General features: G+C 39.3%; 3 protein-coding genes across 8 annotated transcripts in view; 2 read left to right on the forward strand and 1 right to left on the reverse strand.

The window, feature by feature from the left end:
• The first annotated feature begins 24 nt into the window (after positions 1-24).
• On the forward strand, positions 25-2,819 carry LOC133517221 (testis-specific serine/threonine-protein kinase 1-like). Its single transcript, XM_061850435.1, has 4 exons — positions 25-89; positions 932-1,036; positions 1,119-1,896; positions 2,680-2,819. The coding sequence occupies exons 1-4, from the start codon at positions 72-74 to the stop codon at positions 2,817-2,819; spliced, it is 1,041 nt and encodes a 346-aa protein (XP_061706419.1). The 5' UTR covers positions 25-71.
• LOC133517220 (testis-specific serine/threonine-protein kinase 3-like) lies at positions 2,745-14,748 on the forward strand. 6 transcript variants are annotated; one of them, XM_061850433.1, is made up of 6 exons: positions 4,304-4,395; positions 5,134-5,167; positions 7,788-8,396; positions 8,664-8,823; positions 11,221-11,349; positions 14,615-14,748. In XM_061850433.1, the coding sequence occupies exons 3-6, from the start codon at positions 7,806-7,808 to the stop codon at positions 14,695-14,697; spliced, it is 963 nt and encodes a 320-aa protein (XP_061706417.1). In that variant the 5' UTR covers positions 4,304-4,395; positions 5,134-5,167; positions 7,788-7,805; the 3' UTR covers positions 14,698-14,748. The 6 variants fall into 6 exon arrangements, with proteins under 6 accessions (XP_061706415.1, XP_061706416.1, XP_061706418.1 ...); XM_061850431.1 differs by lacking the exons at positions 4,304-4,395; positions 5,134-5,167 and adding an exon at positions 2,745-2,882; XM_061850432.1 differs by lacking the exons at positions 4,304-4,395; positions 5,134-5,167 and adding an exon at positions 2,822-2,919.
• LOC133517223 (liprin-beta-1-like) overlaps positions 14,713-24,728 on the reverse strand; it is a 36,577-nt gene continuing 26,561 nt past the window's right edge. The window contains exons 8-13 of the mRNA XM_061850436.1: positions 24,360-24,570; positions 23,309-23,473; positions 22,631-22,742; positions 22,465-22,561; positions 20,313-20,432; positions 14,713-18,466 (exon numbers count right to left, since the gene is read on the reverse strand). Of these exons, the coding sequence (XP_061706420.1) occupies positions 18,392-18,466; positions 20,313-20,432; positions 22,465-22,561; positions 22,631-22,742; positions 23,309-23,473; positions 24,360-24,570 (780 nt within the window). The 3' untranslated portion in view covers positions 14,713-18,391. The remainder of the gene's footprint in view (positions 18,467-20,312; positions 20,433-22,464; positions 22,562-22,630; positions 22,743-23,308; positions 23,474-24,359; positions 24,571-24,728) is intronic.

Here is a 24,728-nt window from a genome sequence, read left to right on the forward strand (position 1 = left end):
TGCAGGCTAGTGAAATGATCAAATCTCTGGCTAATCTAACCGCAAAACAGAAGCCATTCTAATGATATTAAATGGAGGGTCAATCAACGGTGCGTTCATATGGAGCTATGTAACTCTATCGATAACATTAACCTTTTAATCGCCGTGGATAGCCGCGATCGCTAATAGCGTATAAAAAAATTATGGAGAGCAGAGTGTCTAACTTTCTAAAAAAGTGTATCTAATACTGATTCTACAATGGTATAACACATGCTACGAGCATTTACATTTTTACAAACAAAGATATGTCTTAAATGGTGAATGAAGTTAAGTAAGGTGCGGTTTACTAGACTTATAAGTGCAATTTCTGGACCAGCCTAAGGTGCCCTGTCGGGAGTTGATGGTTATCCATTACTTACTGGGCACCCAGTATAAGTCATAATACAATATCCAGAATATCCACAATAACAATTCAATTCAATCATTTATTTCAGACATAATAAGCCCATGTCATTTGTTAGTAATACGTTAAAATTAATCTTAATAATGCTAATGTCAGTAAAATACATAATTATTCATATAAAAAAAAAATACCAATAATTTTTTTTCTATAACATAAATAAGACACTACCGCTGCACGTGCAGTAGCATCTAATGGTGCTGGAATGGGCAGTCTAACCTCTCGGCCAGCACACGTAGCAGACTGTTGGAGCTCCCGCGCAACCGCCGCATCAGTGAGGCACTACGCTTACGCATTATGGCCTAAAACCATCGATGCGAGCATCCGCGAACATACCTGATGCACTGCAATAACGAAGACAAAACTTCGTGTAACTTCGTCCCGGCGAAGACACGAGCACGCTCGGCTCGATGAACAATTCTAAGCGGTTACAAGGTCAAGAAGTTAATTATTAGGTACCAACTTATTTATAAAAGGAATTTGTTTTTCTAGATAGAGTCGGAAGAAGAAATAAAGTTAAGCGGTTCCGAGCAATTAACACTCGTAAATCGCGGCTACAAGATCATCAAAAAACTCAACGAAGGGTCATATGCTAAGGTTGTTATTACGTTGATGTAATAATAAGAGAAAAGAGAATAGATATTCGAAAAATGTTTTAATGCCCAATAAACTATTTCAGGTTTACCTCGCAGAGTACAAGAATCCTAATAAACATGATGCCATATCTGTGTTGGCTTGCAAAGTCATTGACACTAGCGTAGCGCCGAAAGATTTCGTGAAGAAATTTTTACCTAGGGAAATCGAAATGTTAATAAAATTGAATCACCCCCATCTAGTGCACACACATAGTATATTTCAGAGAAGAGACAAGTATTTTATTTTTATGCGTTATATGGAACACGGGGATTTGTTAGAATTCGTACTAAAGAAGGGTGCTATTCTAGAGGACCAGGCGCGGATATGGACGCGGCAGCTGGCGCTGGCCATCCAGTACATGCACGAGCTCGGCGTGGCGCACAGAGACATCAAGTGTGAGAATGTTATGTTGACCGCCAACCAAAACGCTAAACTTACTGATTTCGGCTTCTCCCGGTTATGCATCGACAGAAAGCTAAGGGATATTCAAAGCGAGACCTTTTGCGGCTCACTTTCCTACACGGCTCCTGAAATACTCCAGGGAACACCTTATTACCCAAAACCTGCGGACGTGTGGTCGTTAGGAGTTGTGCTCTACGTAATGTTGAACAGGGCTATGCCATTTGAAGATAAAAATATGAAACAGTTATATCAGGCCCAGGTCAATAACAATTGGAAATTTCGTGCGCGGTGTCTTAACGTCCTGTCAGATAACTGCAAGAGGCTAGTTGCGCGAATGTTAGAGCCGAATTACCAACAAAGGGTGAAAATTGAAAATGTTATAAATAGTGAATGGATTGCGATGGATTCGAGGCTACTAGGTTAGAGTTATTTTTATTGTATCATTTGTATGTACCTAGACTCCTATGTTTTGGTGGGCCGTTCGCAAAGAGAGCAATCCCCACTTTACATTTTATTTAAGCGTAAAGACGGGCCCTACGAGCGAAACGAAATGAGCCAGTACATTGGTGTCAAATCGCGTTGTGCGTAACAAATGCGAGCCAGTCGTGCAGGCTAACGCAACTAGGCACAAAAAACTCGTATGTCTAAAATAGAAAATGTCACCAATGTGCCTACTAGCGTACTTCGTTTCGCCCGTTTCGCGTCTTTACGATACTTCGTAAACATAAAATATATACAGGGTGGAACAAATTATTGGGCCCTAGAGGGAATGTATCTGAAAACCTGAAGTTAACTTATTTTACTTAAAGAAACCATTCTTTTATTTTTATAAAGAAACAAAACTGCATTCAAAGGTTTTTTACAATTCGCTTGTCTAAAAATATTCTTGTGTACTAAATTTTCGAATTTATGGATATTTTGTACGACAGACGAGTGTAAGACCTAATGTTTCTTGGAGAAATTTTAACAGTAACTGTATCGACTAGTGGAATAAAATAGCGTATTTTAATTTTTTTGAATTTTTAGACGGTTAGATTCCCAGATGAACCAAGCGAATTTTTTTTTATGCTTTTTGGTTTTTCTGTACTTACTAATAGCCCCCGTTTAGTTAGCTGATGGAATGGTAACGCCGCATGCTCTTGGCCGATTTTTCCACACTGTATAACATCATATTTTCTATTTAAATTCCGACATATGTACAGAATGGACAGCGCAAGAAACTCTGGCTTATAAGAAAGCTCAAGAAGAAAAGAGTGAGTTATTAAAAAGGACTATGGCCCACGCCAACAAGAGCCCTAATCAGGTGGATAATACGATCATGAAAGTCAACTGCGATCTTTAAGGCTCGACCATGAAATAACTTGGGAATCTTGGGGAACTTACGGACCTTACATTTTTTACCCGGGTACGAGAAAGCTTATCATTTTTGCAGTCTATCTAATGTAAGTATGTAGGTAAGTGCTATATATGCATGTAGAATTGTAGATAGGCATGCTGGCTTGCTTCGTGTGTTCCACCGCTGCTTCAAACCTACTGAGCCTATTCCGAAGGTCTCAAGTGGACGGAAATTTAGACATTAAAATACCTTTGTGTTTATTAGAACGTATTGACTTTTAAAGCTGTTTTTCTGGACCTACTCTCAATTTCAAAATCGCTTTAGTGGGTAAGGTTTTATGGTGAGTAACAACGAATTCATTCTTCGAAAAAATCTAATTTGATTGGCCTATTATAATATATTTAGTATATGTTCTATAGATATGCAATAGGTACGCGTGTCCCGTGAGGGACAGAACAGAACATACGCAATGCGATGAAATTGAAAACACGTTTTAAGATTACTAATACAACGTACCAAACATACCTACGTAATTTGGACGGGTACAGTGTTACCCACCATAAAACCTTATCCTTTAATCCTATTAAATTCATAGTGTCGAATAGAAAAAAGTGATACTGTGACAAGGACAAACAATGATAACGCTTTCTCTGCTATTCCTACTGAAAGATGCATAAAACTATCCCGTTCGGTCATTTCCCCCTCCGCTCAAGTCTGCTCCAGTTATATTACATTCATGATTGTCACCTATGTGAAGGTATTGATCTGAAAAGCTCAATCGAGTAATGGGAAGTGGGTTTACTTGTCTTGGTCTGACTCTATAACTCTGGATCTGACTTGAGGGTTGGCGGGGAAATGATCAAACGGGATGGCTTTGTGGAACTTTCAGTAGGAGAAGCAGAGAAAGCGCCATTATTTGCTTGTCCTTGTAAGTCTCACTTTTTCTTTCTGCCTACTTCTAAAAAGTCCTAGGTGACCATAGAGAAATAAGTGAGCATAGATTGCTAACTCCATACATCAGTTTTCTTACCAAAACATGGGTTATGTGGGTTATTTCGCAGTCAACATTTTTATGGTGGCCATGGTGGGTAACAATGAAACACATTACGTAGGTTGTTTTTGGTATGTTGTCAGGAATGTTAAAACGAGTTTTTAATTTGGTGGCATTGCGATGTTCTGTCCCTCACGGGCGCACTGCACGCGTATGGTAGGTACGTATAGAAACGATACTATATCCATGAAATAGGTACGATTTGTATATTTATGTCAAGTTGACTGAAGCTTATTGTCGTAACAAATTGTCAGTGTGTATGTGAATTGTTTTTTTGGAAAAAATGATAAATACAAAATGATAAATTAAGCTAGCTAGTTATGTCTAGCTAGCAAACCAATACCACTATGCATCATCCATGCAGGAAAAAGAAAGTTTCAAGTAATGTGCGGAAAAAAGTAATATAAATGGGGACTCCAGGCGACAAGTGTGATCTGACTTCACCTTCGGACCTGGCTATGCTTCAAGAGAAAGGATTCATACTGGGCAAGCTCATTGGAGAAGGGTCTTATGCTAAAGTACGTGCTTCAGGTACGGGTGGCGGCAAAATTTCGCGGTGTCATTCCAGTCGCCTGTAGTCCATTCAGTTAGGAACTCATAATGACAGAAAACAATTTTGAAGGACAGAAACATTGTCTTTCAGTATTTAGATGCCTAAGGCTAGTTTAAGTGTTACGTTGACCGACTAAACTGCATTATTATGTCGCGGCCGCAGCCCGCGTCATCAACGTGCCTATCGTTAACGCTCCGTAGCGTGGCGTAGTCATCTCTCTTTCATATTAGTGCGACAGTGGCAGTTTCCTTTCGTTCGCTACGGAGCGTTAACGATTGGCATGTTGGCTACTCGGGCAGGTACGCTCCGCGCGTCGGCGCTGACGTTCAGCGCGACACTAAACACTAAAAAACTAGCCTAACGGATATAAATTTAATAGGGGCGACTGGATACGGTTGTAACAACTTAACTTCTCATTCTCATCTTAATTGCTCATATTATTGCAATTACAGCCCTAATAATTAAAGAAAACATTATACACTGAAGAATACTAGTTTGGGTTAATTTTTAATTTATGTGCCGTTACACTATCCTCATACCGTGGTCGGTCGTAACAGTGATTGATGGTCGTGGACGATGTAACACATACAACTAAAACCCAAAACAAGTAATTTCGTTTAAATTCTTAACCGAAAACATCACATGCAACAATTTAAATACCGTAGGTACACTACTATCACAAATTATAATACTATTATTATTATTGTTTTAAGCAGCCATGACCTCGCAAATCTTCAAGTACTAAATAAGGTTAGTATTCAAGTACAAATTAAAATCTAGTTTTATTTTTTTATAGAATTAAAATATGTTCAAAATTCATAAACATATTAAACGTGCTGGATCTTTACAAGTTATTAAGAAACTCCCGATTTTTTTTTTTGCGTCGTCTATTTGGTAGTATTAAATTGTACTAGGGGGGGCTTCAGGATAAGGTATCATTTTTAGCCGACTTCAAGATTTCAAAAGGAGGAGGTTATCAATTCGGCGTGTATGTTTTTTTTATGTTTGTTACTTCATAACTCCGTCATTTCTGAACCGATTTTGAAAATTATTTTTTTGCTTGAATCTATATATATACAGATTGGTCCCGTTTTTGTCAAAACTCAGTTCTGATGATGGGATCCATAAGGAATCGAGAGAACTCTTCAAATGTAAAAGGCATACATATAATGATTTTTGTATTTTCTTTAACAAATCAAGCATTTACATTTAAAAAAGTGACATTTGATGAAGTGGAAATGCTGATGATGATCAGAATGGAACTCTTCAACGACGCATAGTGCACGTTTGGCGATTTCTCCTCTTCGCTGTCTTTGTTAAGTAAATTTTCAAAACAATTTTTTGTCAACTTCGAATTCTGACGCTGGGGTCCATGAGGAATCGAGGGAACTAAAAATAAATATTGTGAGGACTAAACTTGTAGGAAATCAAATTTCCTACAATTTTTGTCCTCACGGTTGTACTGTAAAATCAAAAATGGCCGAGTTATTCAAGAAAAACCGTTTTTCGAATATACACAGGAGCCTGATTCAGTCTACTTTTTGAGTTTACACTCCTAGTGACCCCGCCGAGGGACCTACGAAAAAAAGTCCAAGAACTGATTTTTCACGGGGAGCGTCGGTTTTTTGGATATAATGACTGTATTATGAAAAACAAGCCATTGTTATTTATTTACAAAATGGCAACTCATTTGCACGCAATACGACTTGCACTTTAATGCCTCTCTTGTACTGATTAACATTAAAAACGCGTTTTTGCATACTACAATTTCACTAATTTATGCCCAAATTAGAGTTATTCAGCATTATACCAGGATATAGTGCTAATATACAGCATTTGAAGCTGCTAATACAGCCATGGTGTACCGTAAAAATGCAGTTACGCAGAACCATTGTGCCAGTTGGGATATGAAGAACGGCTTCAGGAATGAGGTCTTACAACATTGGAGGACAGAAAGAAGCGAGGCGATCTTATTGACACATAAAAAATATTGTCTGGACACTACAGTGTTCCAAATATTAAAGACCTATTCGCTATGTGCACGACTGACTCGCAACCTAGGATCCGCAAGTCTAGGGGAAAACGTCAATGCACTGCATCTTATAAAACTATTCCAAAACTAAAAACTACTGAACAGATTTTCATATGACTTTCATCTATCAATAGAGTGATTCTCGAGGAAGGTTTAGGTATATAACTTGTTAAGGTTTTGTGTAAATTAGTTGAAATATAACGATGTTGTCGGAAAAAATCACGCTGGCTAGGAACTTTAATTGAAAACGCTGCCTAATCCGTTTGAACTATAACAACACAATGTATGGTGGGTTGTCTCTCTTTCATGGGTCTACAAAGTCCGTGATGTTGAATGTCTATCTTTTAAGGATAATGCCATTCTTAACTTCTAGAAAAATATCACATAGTATGTGGCATTTGCAAAACTATTTACACGGATACAGTATATTAATAATTATCAAATTAAATAGGTTATAGTTATAGTAAGCATTTTATACAGATTGCAATGATCCCTTACACCATACAATTTAAATGAATATTTCAAGAGTAATCGTAAATTAAAGTTTCATTTCGAGCCATATAACTTGTATGAAATGTTAAAGATGCTATCCGCAGTTAGTTCTAATTTTTACCACCTTATGCGCTGGGATCGCTTTACTTACCGCCACCATGCTCTTCGCATGTAACGTAACGTTGAGAGGGCACTCTAAAAACTAATCAAACCTCCATCTGCTAGCAACCGTAGGAAACACTTCTTGCCGAATTAACTGTTGTTAGTGCACCGTCGGTCAACTCTTTCAAAAATAGACTAGATACACATTTAAGAACTTTAAAAAGTGCAAAATAAACACAAGTGCTGCGATATATATGCATCAGCTCTAAGAGCTGCTAGTGTAGCAAATTAAATAAAAATAAAGTATTTACCATGCACAGGGCGCAGCATCGCCGATAAATATGTGGCTACGCACCGCACCTCTTTCTCCTTGAAACCCTCACTCTCCTGTATATCATTTCGTAAATATTCGAGCTATTTCACCCGTAGGTACCCTGTTACAACGTATGCCTATATACCCAGTCTCCCCTACGTCGAATCATCTGTCAATTAAACTTTTTTCTTGGGTATTATTGAACCTAATCTAGGATGGACTTAGTTCCCATAGGTAGGTACAGCGGGCGGCAAAATTGCATAGTCACATTATGAATGAATCATAAAGTGTCCATATAATTTTGCAGCTGATGGGTGTACATAATGGCATAATGGTGAAACGGGACGTTGTACTTCAATAAAAAGATGTGCTATGAAGTAGGTCATTAAGTATATGATAGGATAATAACCTAAATAAATGAATGTTCTTAGGTGTACAAAGCAGTTCATATGATAGACGAGACCCACAACACGATGTTGGCGTGTAAAGTGATTGACACGACGGGAGCGCCCCGCGACTATCTCACCAAGTTCCTGCCGCGCGAGCTGGATATCCTCATCCGCCTCAACCATCCGCACATCGTGCACGTCACCGACATCTTCCAGCGCCGCGCCAGATACTACATATTCCAGCGATTTGCCGAAAACGGGGACCTACTCAACTACCTAACAAGCAACGGCGCTGTGCCCGAGAACCAGAGCAGGCTCTGGATGCGACAGATTAGCTGCGGTCTCCACTACATCCACACTCTAAACATCGCGCACAGAGATTTGAAGTGCGAAAACATATTGATCACAACGAATTACAATGTCAAGATAACTGATTTCGGTTTCGCGCGCGGAGTCCGCTGCAGGGATCGGGACGTTTTGTCAGAGACATTCTGCGGGTCGCTTTCGTACGCCGCGCCAGAAGTACTAAAGGGTATCCCGTATCTACCTAAGCTGGCTGATATGTGGTCCATGGGGATCATTCTTTACACTATGCTAAACCAAGCCCTACCATTTAATGAGACTTCTGCGAGAAAGTTGTATGAGAAACAGGTAACTTGAAAGTGCTATTTACCTAAATCGCATTTTAAGCTCGTCGCGTCTTTTATAAGGATTTCATCTAGGCGACATATATGTTTCCAAAGACTTCGGATGCAGATTCAGATGTTGTTAACGTTCCGTCCGCCACGCGAGTGCCATGTAAAGCGCGTATGTAAAGTTTGCATGGGATGCTATATTGCATCTTTCTGTTGGAAGTGTGTAGTCCAGAAAACCTTTGTAATGCTACGAAGAAACAACAAATTGTCATTTCGTTTGCAGGTGACGAAGAAGTGGCGGTTCCGCTCGAATGTAGTGAATCAACTATCAGAGGAATGCAAGCGGCAAGTTACCCAGCTGATGGAACCGGAGGCGAAGGCGCGGCCAACGGCCAGCAGCCTCTTTAACGGTCCCTGGATCGGCATGGACCCTCGCCTTCTCAGTCAGTATTATACAACCAATTTCAGTCAGTACCGAGAAGTTTCCTGGCAACTACCATGTTTTAAATAAAACAAAGTTTACCTATTTGAGAATAAAATCATGAGTAGGTAGGTAAGCTCTCGTTTTCTGAAAAAGTATACCTAATATGCTGGAATTCGGTAGGGATTGCTAGTGTGATTCTCTACAGCAAACACAACTTCATTTGGCTTTTACTCCCAAACTAAAAAGTATTTTTTTTTCAAATACGAATTAAGTGCCCGTTTTAATAAAATAATAAGCCCCTAGCTAGCCCAGGGCAGCTTGTGGCGAGTTGAATGGGAAGTGACGTCCCTTGGGTCCCATACTCCGTCTCTGGCTTGCCTTCAGTGGCCGGCTGGTGTGAACACTGAGCAGGGGCCGCAGGACTCTCACCTCTGACTTGCATTTACCGGCCTAAGAGTGTCATAGCTATATAGGTACTCGCGGGGTGGAAGTGAAATATGCATAGGTACCTAAATGCGCGAGTTAACAGCAATTGGGTAGAAAGCGGCATACTCGTATACCTCTCAACTCCCCGAGTCACTCACGCAATGTTGTTCCCGTGTCGTGTCACTCCGTGCAAGTGGCCAGTTTCGGGAGCCCATATAGGGAGTTGGAGATGGAGAGTCACCCCTGCCCGCGTTTTCGTATTTTTAAACATAGATTAGGGCAGGTGCCATAGTTTTTTCCAAAGTTCCAGTTAACAGTCCACTAATATCTACTCGATAGTCCAGTTACTTTAGTTCTTATTTCTTACGATAGTCCTACACTGACAGGGGCTTGTCCTTCGGTGCGCTACCTACATACATACAAGGGTAATCGTCGTTTAGTGTCACATCATAGCTAGTTATAGTGTTGGTTTCGGCTCCACGCACTCCTTTCAAATATCCGGGACCGGATCCATGGTCCGGAGAATTTGTAAGAGACAGACAGATTGATTTAGCACGTTTGATATTAATGGGCAGAGCATTCCACTGCCGGACAGCGCGAAAACTGAAAGAGTTATTGTACCAATTTGAAAAGAAGGAGCTGGGGGACTAGTAGCAGATTTTGAGAGTATATAAGGGACTAGTAGATTAAATGACATATTTACGGCGTGGGCGTACATAGATAGAATCCTGACGGAAGCGAAGATTCTAATTATTTTTTTTTCAGATTCAGATTTTTATTCATAAAACATAGTATTTTACATGTCAAAATTAGGTTGGTACATAAAACAATTCATTTACAGAATATTAGGCACATAAGTTAAATAGGCGTTTAACAGGTCACGTACATATAGTGTATGCCTGCTAATTAATCTGCAAGTATTATTTTCTAAGTAGGTACAATCGCCATCAGATATATCGGATCGGCCAAGGTGCTCACAAATATCTGAACACGCCTCTATTGCCATGGCGTTAGAGTGCGTGTGCAGATATTTATGAACACCTTGACCGCTCCGATATATCTGATGGCGACTGTACAAGAAAAACAAGTTTACTTTAAAATTTATAATTTCGGGTCGCTACGCGTCTCGTCAAATTCGTCAATAGTAGAGCAAGCGAGACTTGTTAATAAAGTTTTTAGACGATTTGCAAAAGCGATATCGCTTTGTGCTAGTTTTAATTTGAACTCGACGGGTATTGAGTTAAATAATTTTGCACCCCCATGACACCGAGTGACCCTCGAGTCTTTGCGAATCTGCAACGCGGCACGATTACTTCGACGGGTACTGGAGTGAGTGGTGTATGTGTTCAGGTTTGCTCTCACATATTTGCAGGCGTTTAGTATATATATATATGTATGTATGAAATTGGTTTGATTTTTTTGGTATTTCATAGTTAGTATTTCCTCGCGTCGTTTAAGCTCGTGCCTTGAAACCCTCGCAACGCTCAAGATTCCACTTCTCGAACCACTCGCTACGTTCGTGGTTTAATTTTGCAATCTTTCGCTTGCTCGAGTATCAATATTAGCACGAGCGGTTAAGCAAAATTTGCCTCCGAGTAAAACACAAAATTTTAATATATACCAATAAAATCAAACCAACATAAGGAAAAACTAAAAATTTGCATCTGATTACTTTGTCCCACATAAAATGCAACTGCTCATTCGTTTTTGAACAATGAAGAGGGGCTTTATACCATACCAGTTGGTGTGGTGAATAGTTTGTTTAACCCTCGTGCCTTGAAATCCTCGCAACGCTCAAGATTCCACTTCTCGAACCACTCGCTACGTTCGTAGTTTAATTTTGGAATCTTTCGCTTGCTGGGGTACCAATATAAGCACGAGTTGTTAAACAACAACTTTGCCCGCTTGTAAAACAAATAACTATCGATTTGTTCCCTGGTTGAATATTCAATGAATTAAAGTAAGAATAGCAACATTTCCACTTTTACAGAGTTAACTTTTATGGAAGAGTCACTACTCAAACAAGCTGTAGCAGTTGTCGAGAAACAGATGAGGGATTCCGAAGCGGAGACCGATATGGAGCGCATCGCGGAAATCCGCTGCAAGAGCCGGGGAAAAGGTGAATGTTTTAATTTGGTAAATAGTTTTACAAGGGGCCAAAGTTGTTGTTTAACTCCTGGTGCTAATTTTGACACCTGAGCAAGCGAAAGGCTCTATTATTAAAAAGGTTCTCGCTATGCTCGTGATTCAAAGAGTAGAATCTGAAGTCTTGTGAGGGTTTCAAGTGATCATCCATATATTACATCACATTATCAGGGGCGGATTAAGAAGACGCGGGGCCCTTAGCACAATAGATCGCGGGGCCCCCTGATTTGAAAAAAAAAAAGATTAAGTGCGAGTCGGACTCGCACCCCGAGGATTCAGTACCATCACAAAGTTTTTACGATGTCTTAATTTTTTTCGACTCGTTCTCGATTAGTTTTTAACATGTTATGCAGTGTATTTTTTCGGGTTTCGTAGTCACCTAGAAACTCTTATATAAGTAGTTTCGCCACGTCCGTCTGTCCCTTTGTCCGAGGGTTTGCTCCGTTATTTTTAGTGCTAGATAGCTGTAATTTGCCATGGATACATAAATCATGCATTGCGACAGAACGGGTAAAATAAAAACTATAAAAAAAAAATAGGGGTAGGGTATGGGATACAAAATGTTTTAACTTTGTTTTTTTTTTTTTTTTGCTTTGATGATAGTGTGGCGTATGGATGGATAAGGTCTTTCAAAACGAATAACGGTCTCCAAAAACCCTTTTTGTTAAGTTATTATTTTCGGAAATAATCGCTCCGAAAGAAAAATGTGAACCATGGGCCCCAAAAATATATAAAAAAAAACCGTGAAACAAAAGCTTAATAAATACTTTCAATGAGAACTATAGCGAAAATGATCGGTTTAGTCGCTTTTGGGTTATTGCAAAAAATCTTCTCTTCTTACTAAAAAGACGTACAAAGCGCTGCAAAGGTTACTCCCTTATGCTTCTAATGTAATGTAAATGATACTTACAAATAGCCACCGTTTGGCCTTTTTTGACTGAATGGTAACAATAATAAATATAAAATAAAAAGTAAAATTAACGGAGCCCCTACACAAGAAATGTTTTTTTTTGTGTCTGTAGTTCGTGTCATCCAGGAAGCCGCGCCCCACTCCTCCTCCCAATCGCCTATAGTACCTACAAGTGTGGTATACAACCTTTTACTAGTATAGTAGTTCTGTCTATACACATTAATTAGTAGACATAACTACTAGCGCGTCGTTTGGCCTACTACGGGCTCAAAGCTGATCATAATTAGGCATTAGCTGTAAGGTGCAATTGGTTATTTGAAATAATAATTAATAAATAAATCATCCTTCATTGCTTTTCACTAATATGTTTTTAATCACAGTATCTTCTTTTGTTCGTTTCCGAGCTCTATTTCCTGCAGCTTAGCCATGCACAAAAGTTTTGAGACACTGCACCTTCGGTTTTCTGCTAAACTCTGCTCTTGTTTTTTCATAGATTCGATATTTGTAATTGTTTTTTTTTTTTTAATTTATTGTTTGTAAAAATGGACATGTAAAAGTACCCCTGTGGCCTATTTGCTGAATAAATGTTTGATATTTGATACTTGGTCTTTGCGTAAGCCTAAAAATTCTTTAAATTTGGTATCGTCATAAAGAAAAAGTGGCGGTGACATAATCGGACAGACAGACGGACATGACGAATCTATAAGGGTTCCGTTTTTTGCCATTTGGCTACGGAACCCGAAAAATAGACAGGATAATAAAATAATAATAATTGATCAATATTGTTACTGACTTACGAAAAAAAATACATTGTAAATAAAATGTGGTAGTACAGGATCCGCGGAGTGCGAGTTCTACTTGAACTTGGCCGGTTCCGCGTGCCGAAATCGCATGGTCAGAGTCGAAGCGCGGGGCCCCTCTAGGCGCGGGGCCCTTAGCATATGCTTTTTCTGCTGTTCGGTTAATCCGCCACTGCACATTATTCATTATTAACCCCCCCCCCCCTCCTTGTAACACCTGGTCACATTTGCCCTCCCCCTAGTGTAACTATTTTGTTTGCAACGAAATCAGCAATTGGAATTAACCCTTTTCCAGGCCTAGTACGATTTATCGACCACATACACGCCATTATAATTTCAACTTTAGCATTCCAATTTAAGGTTCAAATTAGATTACACTTTCAGGAAATGTTACTTGTCTTTAAATTAATCAATCAAAGCTAGATTAATTGGAATAAATTTGTTTTTTTTGGGAAAACCTTGTAGATTGATGCGGCCTGGAAAAGGGTTAAGTATTATTATTTTACTAAAAGCAATATTCGAAATTGTATGATACGAAACCGATTAAAAATAAAAATTCACGAATAATAACGATTTATCATTGCAATAAGGTTATTGATTATTGTGTTCATAATCAGAACTATTCAGTTACAGTGACATCACAAAGTTGGTGAATCCCTCCTCCACCTTGTCACAACATATCACATTTTCTTAACACCTCCCTCCCCCTAAGCGTGTGATGTAATTAATGGACGACCCCAAATTACTAACTGTAAAACATAACAAATAAAATTTAACGCTATTAAATATTTTTAATTCTTACTACATTTGCATCAGCTTATTTGCCACTCTAGTGGTTAAAATGCAATTTTCTAATTAGTTTTAGAAGCATAAAGGAGCCTTAGACTAACTTAGATAAAGGAGCAGTATACTAACGTTCAATTATTATTTGGAAATGTCAGTCTGGATAAGGGTTAAGGGGGGATAAAGGGCCAATTAGATCCACACCTTGCAACGGGTTCGAGATAGTTATTTTCCGTTTCACGAAATATGAACACATCGTTAACAATATCTGTGCGTGTTCTGTCCCTCATGGCTCGTCTGTATAAAGTCTACGTTGGAAACACATATAATAACTAAAATTGGCCTGTATGAAAGGTTTCAACTGTCGGGGACTCAAAAAGTCTGGTTTCTGTTACTTTAGATTGGCATAGAGAATGACAGGCTTTGATTTTAAATATTTGTATCTACAATCTTGCGCCATCTACATCAAGCATTGTGCATTTATCACAATCTCTAGCCGTCTAGAGGCCTATAAAAAGGACTCCCGCTCCATTCTAATTTGAATCTTTATTTTGAGTATTTTGACAAATCAAAATTGCTATTGTCTTGATGTCATGTTTTGGCAAGTTGATGTCTGGGCGACTAGAAGGTAATTAGTTGAAAAACCAAGTCTTATCAACTAATTTCGCTCTCTTCCTCTTCTCACTCTGTCTCTCTCGTGACAGCCAGGAATTCTAATTGTCGATCTAATGTATTTTTTTTTTCAGAGGGATTCAAAGTATGGAAAACTAGTGACGCAACAGCATTTGTAAAATCGAAACATATGTTTGAGGAAAATGAAAATAAATAAGAATAAAAAACGAAATCATCATTCAATGTTTATTAAATCATACATTTTATATTCTATGACTAAGTTATATTAAACTTTATTTGATACATAATGTATAAATGTTTTGTCGCTGTCCGGTGATACAACTCACCTTCCAATAACCTACACTTGTATTACAAAGTCATGGAAGACAGGGTCGTAAGGGCATGTAAATATTTATAAGATTTGGCACAACGTGGTAGGAACGGGATCTTGGATCACGCTACATTCATAATAACATACAATACGCTTTCTCTAAATGTAATACTATCAGTAAGTACAGAAACACTGTGTTTATCTATCCGTTACAGACAGTAAAATGGTATTTTCAGCGTTGCCGATTTTTTTGCATTATCCGCACTATGCTAAAATTGATAAATTTTTAATGATTCACAATGACATATATCTAAGAACGGGCCATACGGGTACTAAGAATGGTGTTAGTTCTAATTCGAGCCAATCATGCTATCGACCAATCGCGCGCGTGATGCGAACTCATACACCAATCGCGTTGTGGCATTAGATTGCACGATTGGCTCGAATTCGTGTGCGTGACGCCGCTGTATTGGCCCATTCTTATTGCCCGTAAGGCCCGTCCTTAGATAAACAACGTGTCTCTACTCTCTGGACATTGGCCGAGATCCCGAGTAGGGTTCTTTCCCAAGAATGTTCTAATATGGTAATTTATTTTATTAGATAATCATACAAAATAATATATTTTAAAAGTAAAATTAATCAAAATAAATCATCAATAAATAGGAGCATGCCGTATTAGTCGTTCACAATGACGATAAGATTAAGTGACACTAGTGACTTGACGTACTCTTTAAAGAGGCCATAATTACCGCCGTGGTATTTTTGAACTGTCATAGGGACTTCTCATGTATCGACTTCCGATATACTTCTATATCGATAAAATTTAAGAACACAAAATATTAAAAAGTTAATGGATATTTGACTGTTAAAGAAGTAATTTAACAAGATAATATGGAAAAAACATGACTATCTGTTACTTTTTTAAAGAAACTAATGCAACACTTGATAGCACGAAAACAGACTATGAATTTGCAATTGGAAAAAAAAAACACCGAACTGAAGTAATATGTGACATTGTTAACTATTCAGTTTTCATTGTTTTAATTGCGTATCTTTATATCACATTTTCAACTACTCGAAAGTTTTCTGGAAGAAATTGGTCTTTAGCGATAAGACCGCCTGTTGTTTATCTCTAATTTAAATCTTCTTTAATATGTTGTGTTCTACTTTGTATCGATATATGTATATCGGAAGTCGATACATGTGAAGTCTCTATGACAGTTCAAAAATGCCACGAGATTACCGTGTATCTACATACAGGCTGTTCCGAAGTATTAAATCGTAAATCATGAACTTCTCCGTTAGTACTGTGCCGTTTGGAATGAGACTGGGTTAGAAATACCCTAATCGACACATCTTATTCATCTATGTCCATAGTGTAGGTACACGTTGTATGTCAATAGTTATTCATATGTATCCCGAGTTATTTGTGAAAAAAAAAATCCTTAGGGACTGTAAAATAATCAATATTCCATCACTATTTTTTGTGCGTGTAAAACCTCATCAATGTATGAATCTAAGCTTCTTCTTCCTCGCGTTGTCCCGGCATTTTGCCACGGCTCATGGGAGCCTGGGATCCGCTTGGCAACTAATCCCTTGAATTGACGTAGGCACTAGTTTTTACGAAAGCGACTGCCATCTGACCTTTCAACCCAGGGGGTAAACTAGGCCTTATTGGGATTAGTCCGGTTTCCTCACGATGTTTTCCTTCACCGAAAAGCGACTGGTGAATATCAAATGACATTTCGTACATAAGTTCCGGAAAACTCATTGGTATGAGCCGGGTTTGAACCCGCGACCTCCGTATTGCAAGTCGCACGCTCTTACCGCTAGGCCACCAGCGCTTCTAATGTATGAATCTATGAATAGGGTATATTTAAAAAGTTACCAATTGATAGTCAGAATCTTATTCATATTTGTGCGAGAGGATTGTGCCAATTAAAAATAAAATACTTACAGGTATCTATCGTTTCGTAGCGTAATGTTCTAAGCGTAAATTAGGTAAGTATATTTTTGTATCTCAAATTTGTTTCACATCGTGACAAACGTGTATTTACTCGTCATATTGTCAGACTTCAAAATACAGCTTGCCATTTAGTAACACATTTTTATTTAAATTGTGCCTAGCAAACGAAACTTGTATTCACTGATTTCAGTGCCGCGGCAGCACTATTGGTCAAACTGTATACTATGTACAGCCAAGGTATTAAATATCGACACGGACAATATGCTAAAAATATGTACACACTATCTTAATGTATGGGTATAATAATATAGTCGTGTATGTATTTTGTCCGTGCCGATATTATATTTAATACATACCTTGACTGTACCTACATATATGACGTGTTGCTTAATGTATGATGTTCGACTGTTCTTATCCAGACCCTATTTATTGGATACAATTTTTTGCCAATATGAATGGTAAAAAAATATACAAAACAGGGTCTTTAAAAAAACAATAAATGACAATGTCTGGAACGTTGGTCATAAGTAGTTATGTTATGACAGTACATACATACAAGAATATCATTTGGGTAATGGTCCTTCATGGATATAATATTACCTTTTAATAAATAATCTCAATATACCATAGACGTCAAAAGTTACACACTGAATGTGGGGCTTATAACTAGATGGAAAAGCCTTTGCAGCAATAGAAATGAGACCCGAGTTATATTGTCGCGTTTCAGTCGTTTTCTAAAAAGCTAAGACTCGTACTTAACAATATAGTTACAATAAAACGCACTAAGTACTGTATCAAAAACTTGTAACAAATCTAATGGACCTAATGGTAAAGTTACACACGTGTAAGTAGATACTTCAATTAACAGTTACTATTGGTTTATAATCGGTCTTAATACCTCTGCCATCTGTCCGGTCATTACAAATTATTCAAGCACATTACTTGAATATAAAATGGAATGTCTATTGCTTTTCGATTAGGTGGTCGGTGTGATGAGTGAAGCCTGTTTGTGATGTGTATTGGCAGTCTACAGTTTTGACTCAGTCAAAGAAGCGGCCACTCGTGTGGCCCGAAGTTCACCGTTACGCGTTCGCGTTGTCGACATTAACATTATAAACTACATAAGTTAAATATATCTCTTTAAATAAACCGTACTTTTAGACCTCTCAATATCTACAACGGACCAATATAATTCAAGACATGATTTTTGGCAGCGTGATTCGATTAAATATTTTAATAAAATTAATCACTTAACAATCTATCACCCCGAACGCACACCGAGGGCTTCGGACGCCGTGTCGTATAATTTTAATTTTAGCACCATAGTTAGCCAATCAAAATTACTCCCCTCGAAGCCCTCGTATAAAATTAATCTTAAAATTATAGAACACGATAAATTAGAACGCATGCTTTATTAGTAGTCCACGGTAGATTAGCTGCTGGAGCGTAGGGCGGTGACGTGCGCGCGTAATGCAGGCGCACATGGACGCGCTAGTGTGCGCACTGTGCAGGCGCCAGCGTGCGTGCACCGTGCAGTCGCCAGCGTGCGTGCACCGTGCAGGCGTCAGCGTGCGTGCACCGTACAGGCGCCAGCGTGCGTGCACCGTGCATGCGCTAGTGCGCGCGCGCGGGGTCACGCGGGGGAGAGACAGCCGACGCGACGCCCTCCGCTGATTTTACTCTCATCGTCTGTAAAACACATCTACTTTATTTTTCTCCCACTAGTGATGTCGCTGTACACCCAACCCGAAGATAAAGATAAAGAATTAAAGCACAGTTAGATAATAAACACTGCCCAAACTTAAATAATAAAAAAACGCTTCGCCCTTGGTTAACTGCCGTGTTATTGTGATTAAGTTTTTAATAAAACCCAAACCAAATTTTTAAAAGAATAAAAACCCGCAGCAAATACCCGAAAAATCAGTGCTCGAAAAGGATAGCGAAGTGAACTTAAAATATAGTAAAGCACACTAATATATAATCGCTAAAACAATGCTCAAAAATTATGTACGTTATGGTACGAAAATAATCTACGGAAGTGAAGAAACAAGAGAGAGAGAGAAAACAATAAACAAAAAATGCAAATCGCTTAAAATCAGCAAGAATTTATGAATGGAATAATTTAATATCACCAAGAACAGACCTTAATCCTTAATCAAGCTTTATATTTAATTCTAAGTTAAGCCTCCACTGAGTACTCCATTGGGTATATGCAGGGCTGCAACGCCGCTTGACGGCTATAGGCTATAATTGACAACATTTCATTTTTATAAAACCTGAAATTTTACATACGGTTTGAAAGTATTTTGCTTCCTGAACACTGCAATATATTAATAAAAATATAATATGGCTTATTACAAAAAATACAAAAGAATAAGAAAAATGTTGTGATTTTACCAATTCTACGGCACAATAGGTGAAATGCCATTGCCATTCATCACGAAAAAAAATACCTGTCATAATATTGGATTTGACGCTGTCAATTAAATACGACGTATTGATTGAATTTCAAAACAAAGAGAAATGTATTTACATAATGAAGTTACTATCTACTAATCGTTTTTAAAATGGACAAAGCCGTATGGATCGATGAGGTATATACTCCTCCAAAGTATACCAAATACTGTTTCGTCCCTTACCTACTTACTGCAAAAATGATTCGTCGAAGATATCGGTACAAACATTTAATTACATTACATTCGTTAGTATTTAACTATTTATCCGTCGTATCCCTATATTTGAAAGCCTGGTATCGTATTCATGTATCAGTATCCGTTTAAGTATCCAAATCGTCGTAGAAATCTGCTATTTTATCAAAATTGTTTTAAAACAACAACGGACCAATTTAAAACATTGATAATGGCAGACAACGTTAGATTAATCAAGTCATGTTTTTTTTCTATTGAGATAAGACCTAGCTTCTAGCGTAGAACTGGAGTTACGTCATTTTAGAATAAGTACACATAAAAAATGTATTATAAATTAAATACAACTCCTACTGAAAAAAATAAACTTTTAGCGTATTCCTCGTGTCAATTAAAATGTAGAGAACCAATAAAATTATAGGGTCAGAAAATATAAATGTTGTCAATTATTACTTAACTGGTAGCCTATATAATATTAGTTAATGTGACAATTACATAATGAATACACGCATATTATAAATTTTCTATGATATATTCACTAACCCCAATTACAGCCAACGTTGGGGCATCGTTGCTCTCTTGGCGGAACTCGTGTGGTGGCGTCTCCGAAATATCTTTATCACTCTTTTTACACGAAATTTTTACCATAGTTACTTTAAAAACATCAAAACAAATTCATTTTAATCTTACAACTAATTAAAAGATACAACGACTACGAAAATAATAAGCGGTTTAGTAAGAAAACTGATGTATGGAGTGTTCTATGCCGTATATATATTGCGTGTATATATATTTAATAGAAATAACAGAATGTCGAGAATGTGTCACGTTTGTAAAGTTTGGGAGTTAGCCAGGGTCAGGTTAGTGTATTAGTGCGGTTAGTGACTCACGGGCGCCGCGCCGGGAGCGTCACCTGAGCCGTCGTCGCGCAGCGGGCACACCAGGTCCGCCAGCTCCAGCTCGTCCTTGCTCTTCTTGCGCTTCAGGGAGAACTGGCTCTTCTTTGGTACCTACAATGGTTCAAATTTGAGTATACAGGATTTTTTAAATAAGATATTCTTTAATTAAAATACTATTTAAATAAATTAAAATACTATGAATTGTTAAGTCGTTCAATAGTGCATTGTGATACAAATGTGCTAAGATGAGATATTGTGCGCGCAAACTGCAAGCGAGCGCGCAATAAGAAAGTCGATGTGTGTAATGACCAATGCACATGCGTTTCATACGACGTTTTTCAACACACTTGCGAGGAAAAAGAAGAAACTTTCATATTTTTCAAATTTGAATAGTTAAATCGGTTAGTATGCAGTGATGCATCTGTCATACTGGCTGCCGCCCCTCGCCCGCCGGCCGGGCGCGGCTCCCTGCCGGGCCCGGCCGGCTCCGGGAGCGCCGGCTAATATCTAGGATTATAAGCCAAAAATCGGTGAAAAAAAAACGCCGTTTTGAGCAAATGTGTTGAAATAGTACATTACTATAGAGGACGGGAAACGAAGGGTTGCAGGCCAAGTAGATATAGACGGCCGAGCGTAGCGAGGTCGGATAGGGAGACGCGGCTGGCAATCCCGTTTCCCGCCGAGATTTGTATAGTGCTTTTCTCAAACTTGCAATGAAATAATTAAAAAAAAAATAGGATAATGATGATGATGATTGTTTCATGTCCTAATGTGATAGGTTATTCAGTGCGTGGGGTATTGAAGGGGAACAAAAATGTAATTATTTTGGCGCTACCACGCACGCCATTACGCTTTTTTCTTTTCTTTTTTCTTTTTTTTTCTATTTTGTGTTTTTGTTGTTCCGAAAGGGGAACGAAAATTTGATTATTTTTACGCTACGACGCACGGTTTAGGAGATACAGCCCTATAAAGATTTCTGCATGACTGAAAAAAATAAAACTTTTTGGGGCTGTATCTCCTAAACCGTGCGTCGTAGCGCAAAAATAATGAAATTTTTGTTCTCCTTTGAACCCCTGAAATAATATTTAACAAACACAAAAAAGAAAAAAATCACAAAAAAAAATGAAAAAAAAGCATACTGGCAGAATTTTGCTTATAGGTTTTTTATAGTTTAATGCCAAGAGGTGCCATTATTTGACGTTAAAAAACAAAAGAAGGTTTCCTTACAGGCCTAGGTGTGTAAGGCTGTATGAAATTCCTTTACATATCATCATCACTCATCGCACCTGATATGTAGTATTTCCGGACCTAATTTGAAGTAAGTCATGTCAACATTTCATTACAAGTTTGAGAAAAATGTATTTACAGCACATATGGTGCTACTTTCCCGCATGCGTGCGGGAATGAGCACTTTCCGGGCATATATCGAAACTTTAAAGAGCCATATGTACTGTAAAACGTTGTACGATACACGTGCGAATAGGTAATTCGCAACTCGTGTCAATTTACAACACTCCCTTCGGTCGTGATTTTAATTTATCACCACTCGTTGCGGATTTCCTATTTTATGCACTTGTATCGTAAATAACTATTTTCTACTTGTCGACTGTAATGGTCGAATTGAGATTTCGTAAACCAAACTATAATTGCATACTTTTTATGTATGGGCTCCCTACTCAACTATAATATTCATTTCGATACGCTATTATCAACTTTAAAAATAATAATTGACCAATCACGTGCCGCCGCGCTCCCATAGAAAAGAATAAACGGGCGCACGGCGGGAGAAAACAGTCGCACGTTTATGTCTTTTGTACTACATTTTTGTCTACTAAGATACTTACCAATTTTCATAAACTATTTAGGTTTTATAGTAAAAAAAAGTATTATTTTAGATGACTCGTAGAAAAAGTATTGTATACAATAGTGATATAATCAAACTTTTCAATCTCGTACTTAGGCAACTCAGCTTGTACCCGACTGAAAAACTCTATACTATTATATCACGATTGTATAAAATACTATTATCATAAAGTTGTGTTGTTAATATCGTAACTATTATTTTTTGCTGACTGTATGTTTAAATAGCAGATAAAACTATACAAGAAAAAATACAAACCATGTTACCTATTCGTGATCATACCTTATACTTAGTGGTAGCCGTTAGAGGCTGGTAGCCAAGCGTCTGCTCCGCATTCCGCTTTTGCTGAATGACGTCACGGCCGAGCAAGTCATTGAACCTGTAATTATACAAATGTTAAAAAAAGGTAAATTCGACCATAATTCTGATGAGTTAAGATCGAATTTACCTCTGCGTAAGATGCCGCCTCAGTAGAGTCTTGTTGGCGGGAATGTTCAGTAGAGCTGCTAGCAGTTCGGCCGTAAATCTGGGCTCTAGAAGCATCAAGCCGCCATGCACACCTGAAAACCAAACAATAAAATAATACAGTTCATACTTTACTCTCACATTTAGAGACCGTGCGCGTTGGAGGGTCTGCCACTGCCATCTTATGGCCTAAATCTAAAACTCTTGTTGCCCTATAGTTCGTACATACTTTTGAAAATTTCTGAAACAATTTTTGTTTTTTTTTTATTACTTTATTTTGATGATGATGATGATTTTTTTTGTTGTGGAGGGCGGAAACTAATACAGACTAAACCTACCACGCTGTCGAATTCGCGGCAACAGCGACTTGGAAATTAATTCGTTATGAATTCTATTTTATTATAAGGTGCAAGCTAAGCATTGCTTTGTGCATACTACGCGAAGTCAATCTGCTGAAGTCACTACACCGCATGACGCGATCCTCAATGTGCTGTCAGTGACCGATTTAATAATGACACTGACTGTGGTAGGATGATGGGCATTAAAGTTTTATTTGGACAGAGAAGCGCCCCACGCGGCGGCCCTGGTATGTTCGCGGACACTCAATGCTGCTGGGCCGCGCACGGGCAGCAGCGGCCGACGTTAGGGGCTGGGTACCGACCGGCGCCGCGCAGGTTGGGCGCGTACTCGGCCAGGTCGATCTGCTTGAGCCACTGCATGACGCGGTGCGACGACCAGCGCGCGATGTCCTCCTGCGCGCCGCCCTCGGCCGCGCGCCGGATCATGGTGTCCGGGTTGAACTTGTTGTCTCGCAGCACTTGGATACCTGCACAACGATTGTGTCGTTTTGATATTGACGATTGAAAGAGATGGATTCTGTCTTAACCGCGCTGTTACGTACACAACAACGATCGTCATATCCGTTATATATCGTGTCATTCACGACGACGCGTATTGTCATGTTATTAAAGGTTAGATTTGACAATTAAATCTGCGCGTTATCATGGATGACACGAACTATACTGGTAAACATCTTTATCGGCAGGACTTAACCCTTGAATTGGCAACGAGACACAGGAGGGCACATTACATTTTGACCGTCTTTTTCCTTGTTTTTTTTTGTAATAAATCAAACCGAGTGACTAGCCGGGTCCGCACAGAGCGAACATACGCGTGAGACAATTTCCTCACGCACAATACGGCCAGTGTAGACGTGCCTCGGCCGAGGCGGCGCGTGAGTTTTCCTCGCCCGAATGGGCCGACTCGGCCGAGGCACGTCTACAATGGCCGTGTTGTGCGTGAGGAAATTGCCTCGCGCGTATGTTCGCTCTGTGTGGACTCGGCTACTGAAAATGAGATTATTTGTTATTTTCATGTTTTTTGACGATGAAAATATATTCCATAATTCTATAGTCGAATTACAAATGCCATGATAGGAAAAAATAATTAGGTAAAATTCAAGAATGACACGCAAAACACGAAAAACTAAATGTTGGTGTTGCGCGTGATCGTACGTATTTAACCGCCAACTTACAGCATGGAACCGTGCGTATCTATGTGATCTATATCAGAATCTATGTCGGTACGTACCCCGGCGCACGGCGAGCGCGTGCAGCGCGTGCAGCGCGTGCGAGACGCGCAGGTGCGCGTGCAGCTCGGCGTGCGTGAGGCGGTGCAGCGCGGCGCCGTGTGTGACACGTGTCGGTACGTACCCCGGCGCACGGCGAGCGCGTGCAGCGCGTGCGAGACGCGCAGGTGCGCGTGCAGCTCGGCGTGCGTGAGGCGGTGCAGCGCGCGGCCGTCCAGCGCGGCGTCGGCGGCGGCGGCGCGCGCGCCGCACACGCCCACGTCCTCCAGCCAGCGCAGCGTCCACGCCGTGTCCAGCGCGCCCGCCAGCGTCAGCAGCGGGTCCCCGTGCCCGCCCTGCAACACAGTATTTATACACGGTGGACCGGCATTCATGTCGGTAGCCTGCGCTGTGGCGGTGAGCACTCCGCCCATATTTTGCGCATCGAACCCAGCCCCGCGCGCGGTCGGCATGCGAAGAATTATAACCAGCCGCTCGTTCATTACATTCGTCT

This window comes from Cydia pomonella, chromosome 4, assembly GCF_033807575.1.
Source record: "Cydia pomonella isolate Wapato2018A chromosome 4, ilCydPomo1, whole genome shotgun sequence".
In the NCBI taxonomy this organism is placed as follows: domain Eukaryota; kingdom Metazoa; phylum Arthropoda; class Insecta; order Lepidoptera; family Tortricidae; genus Cydia; species Cydia pomonella.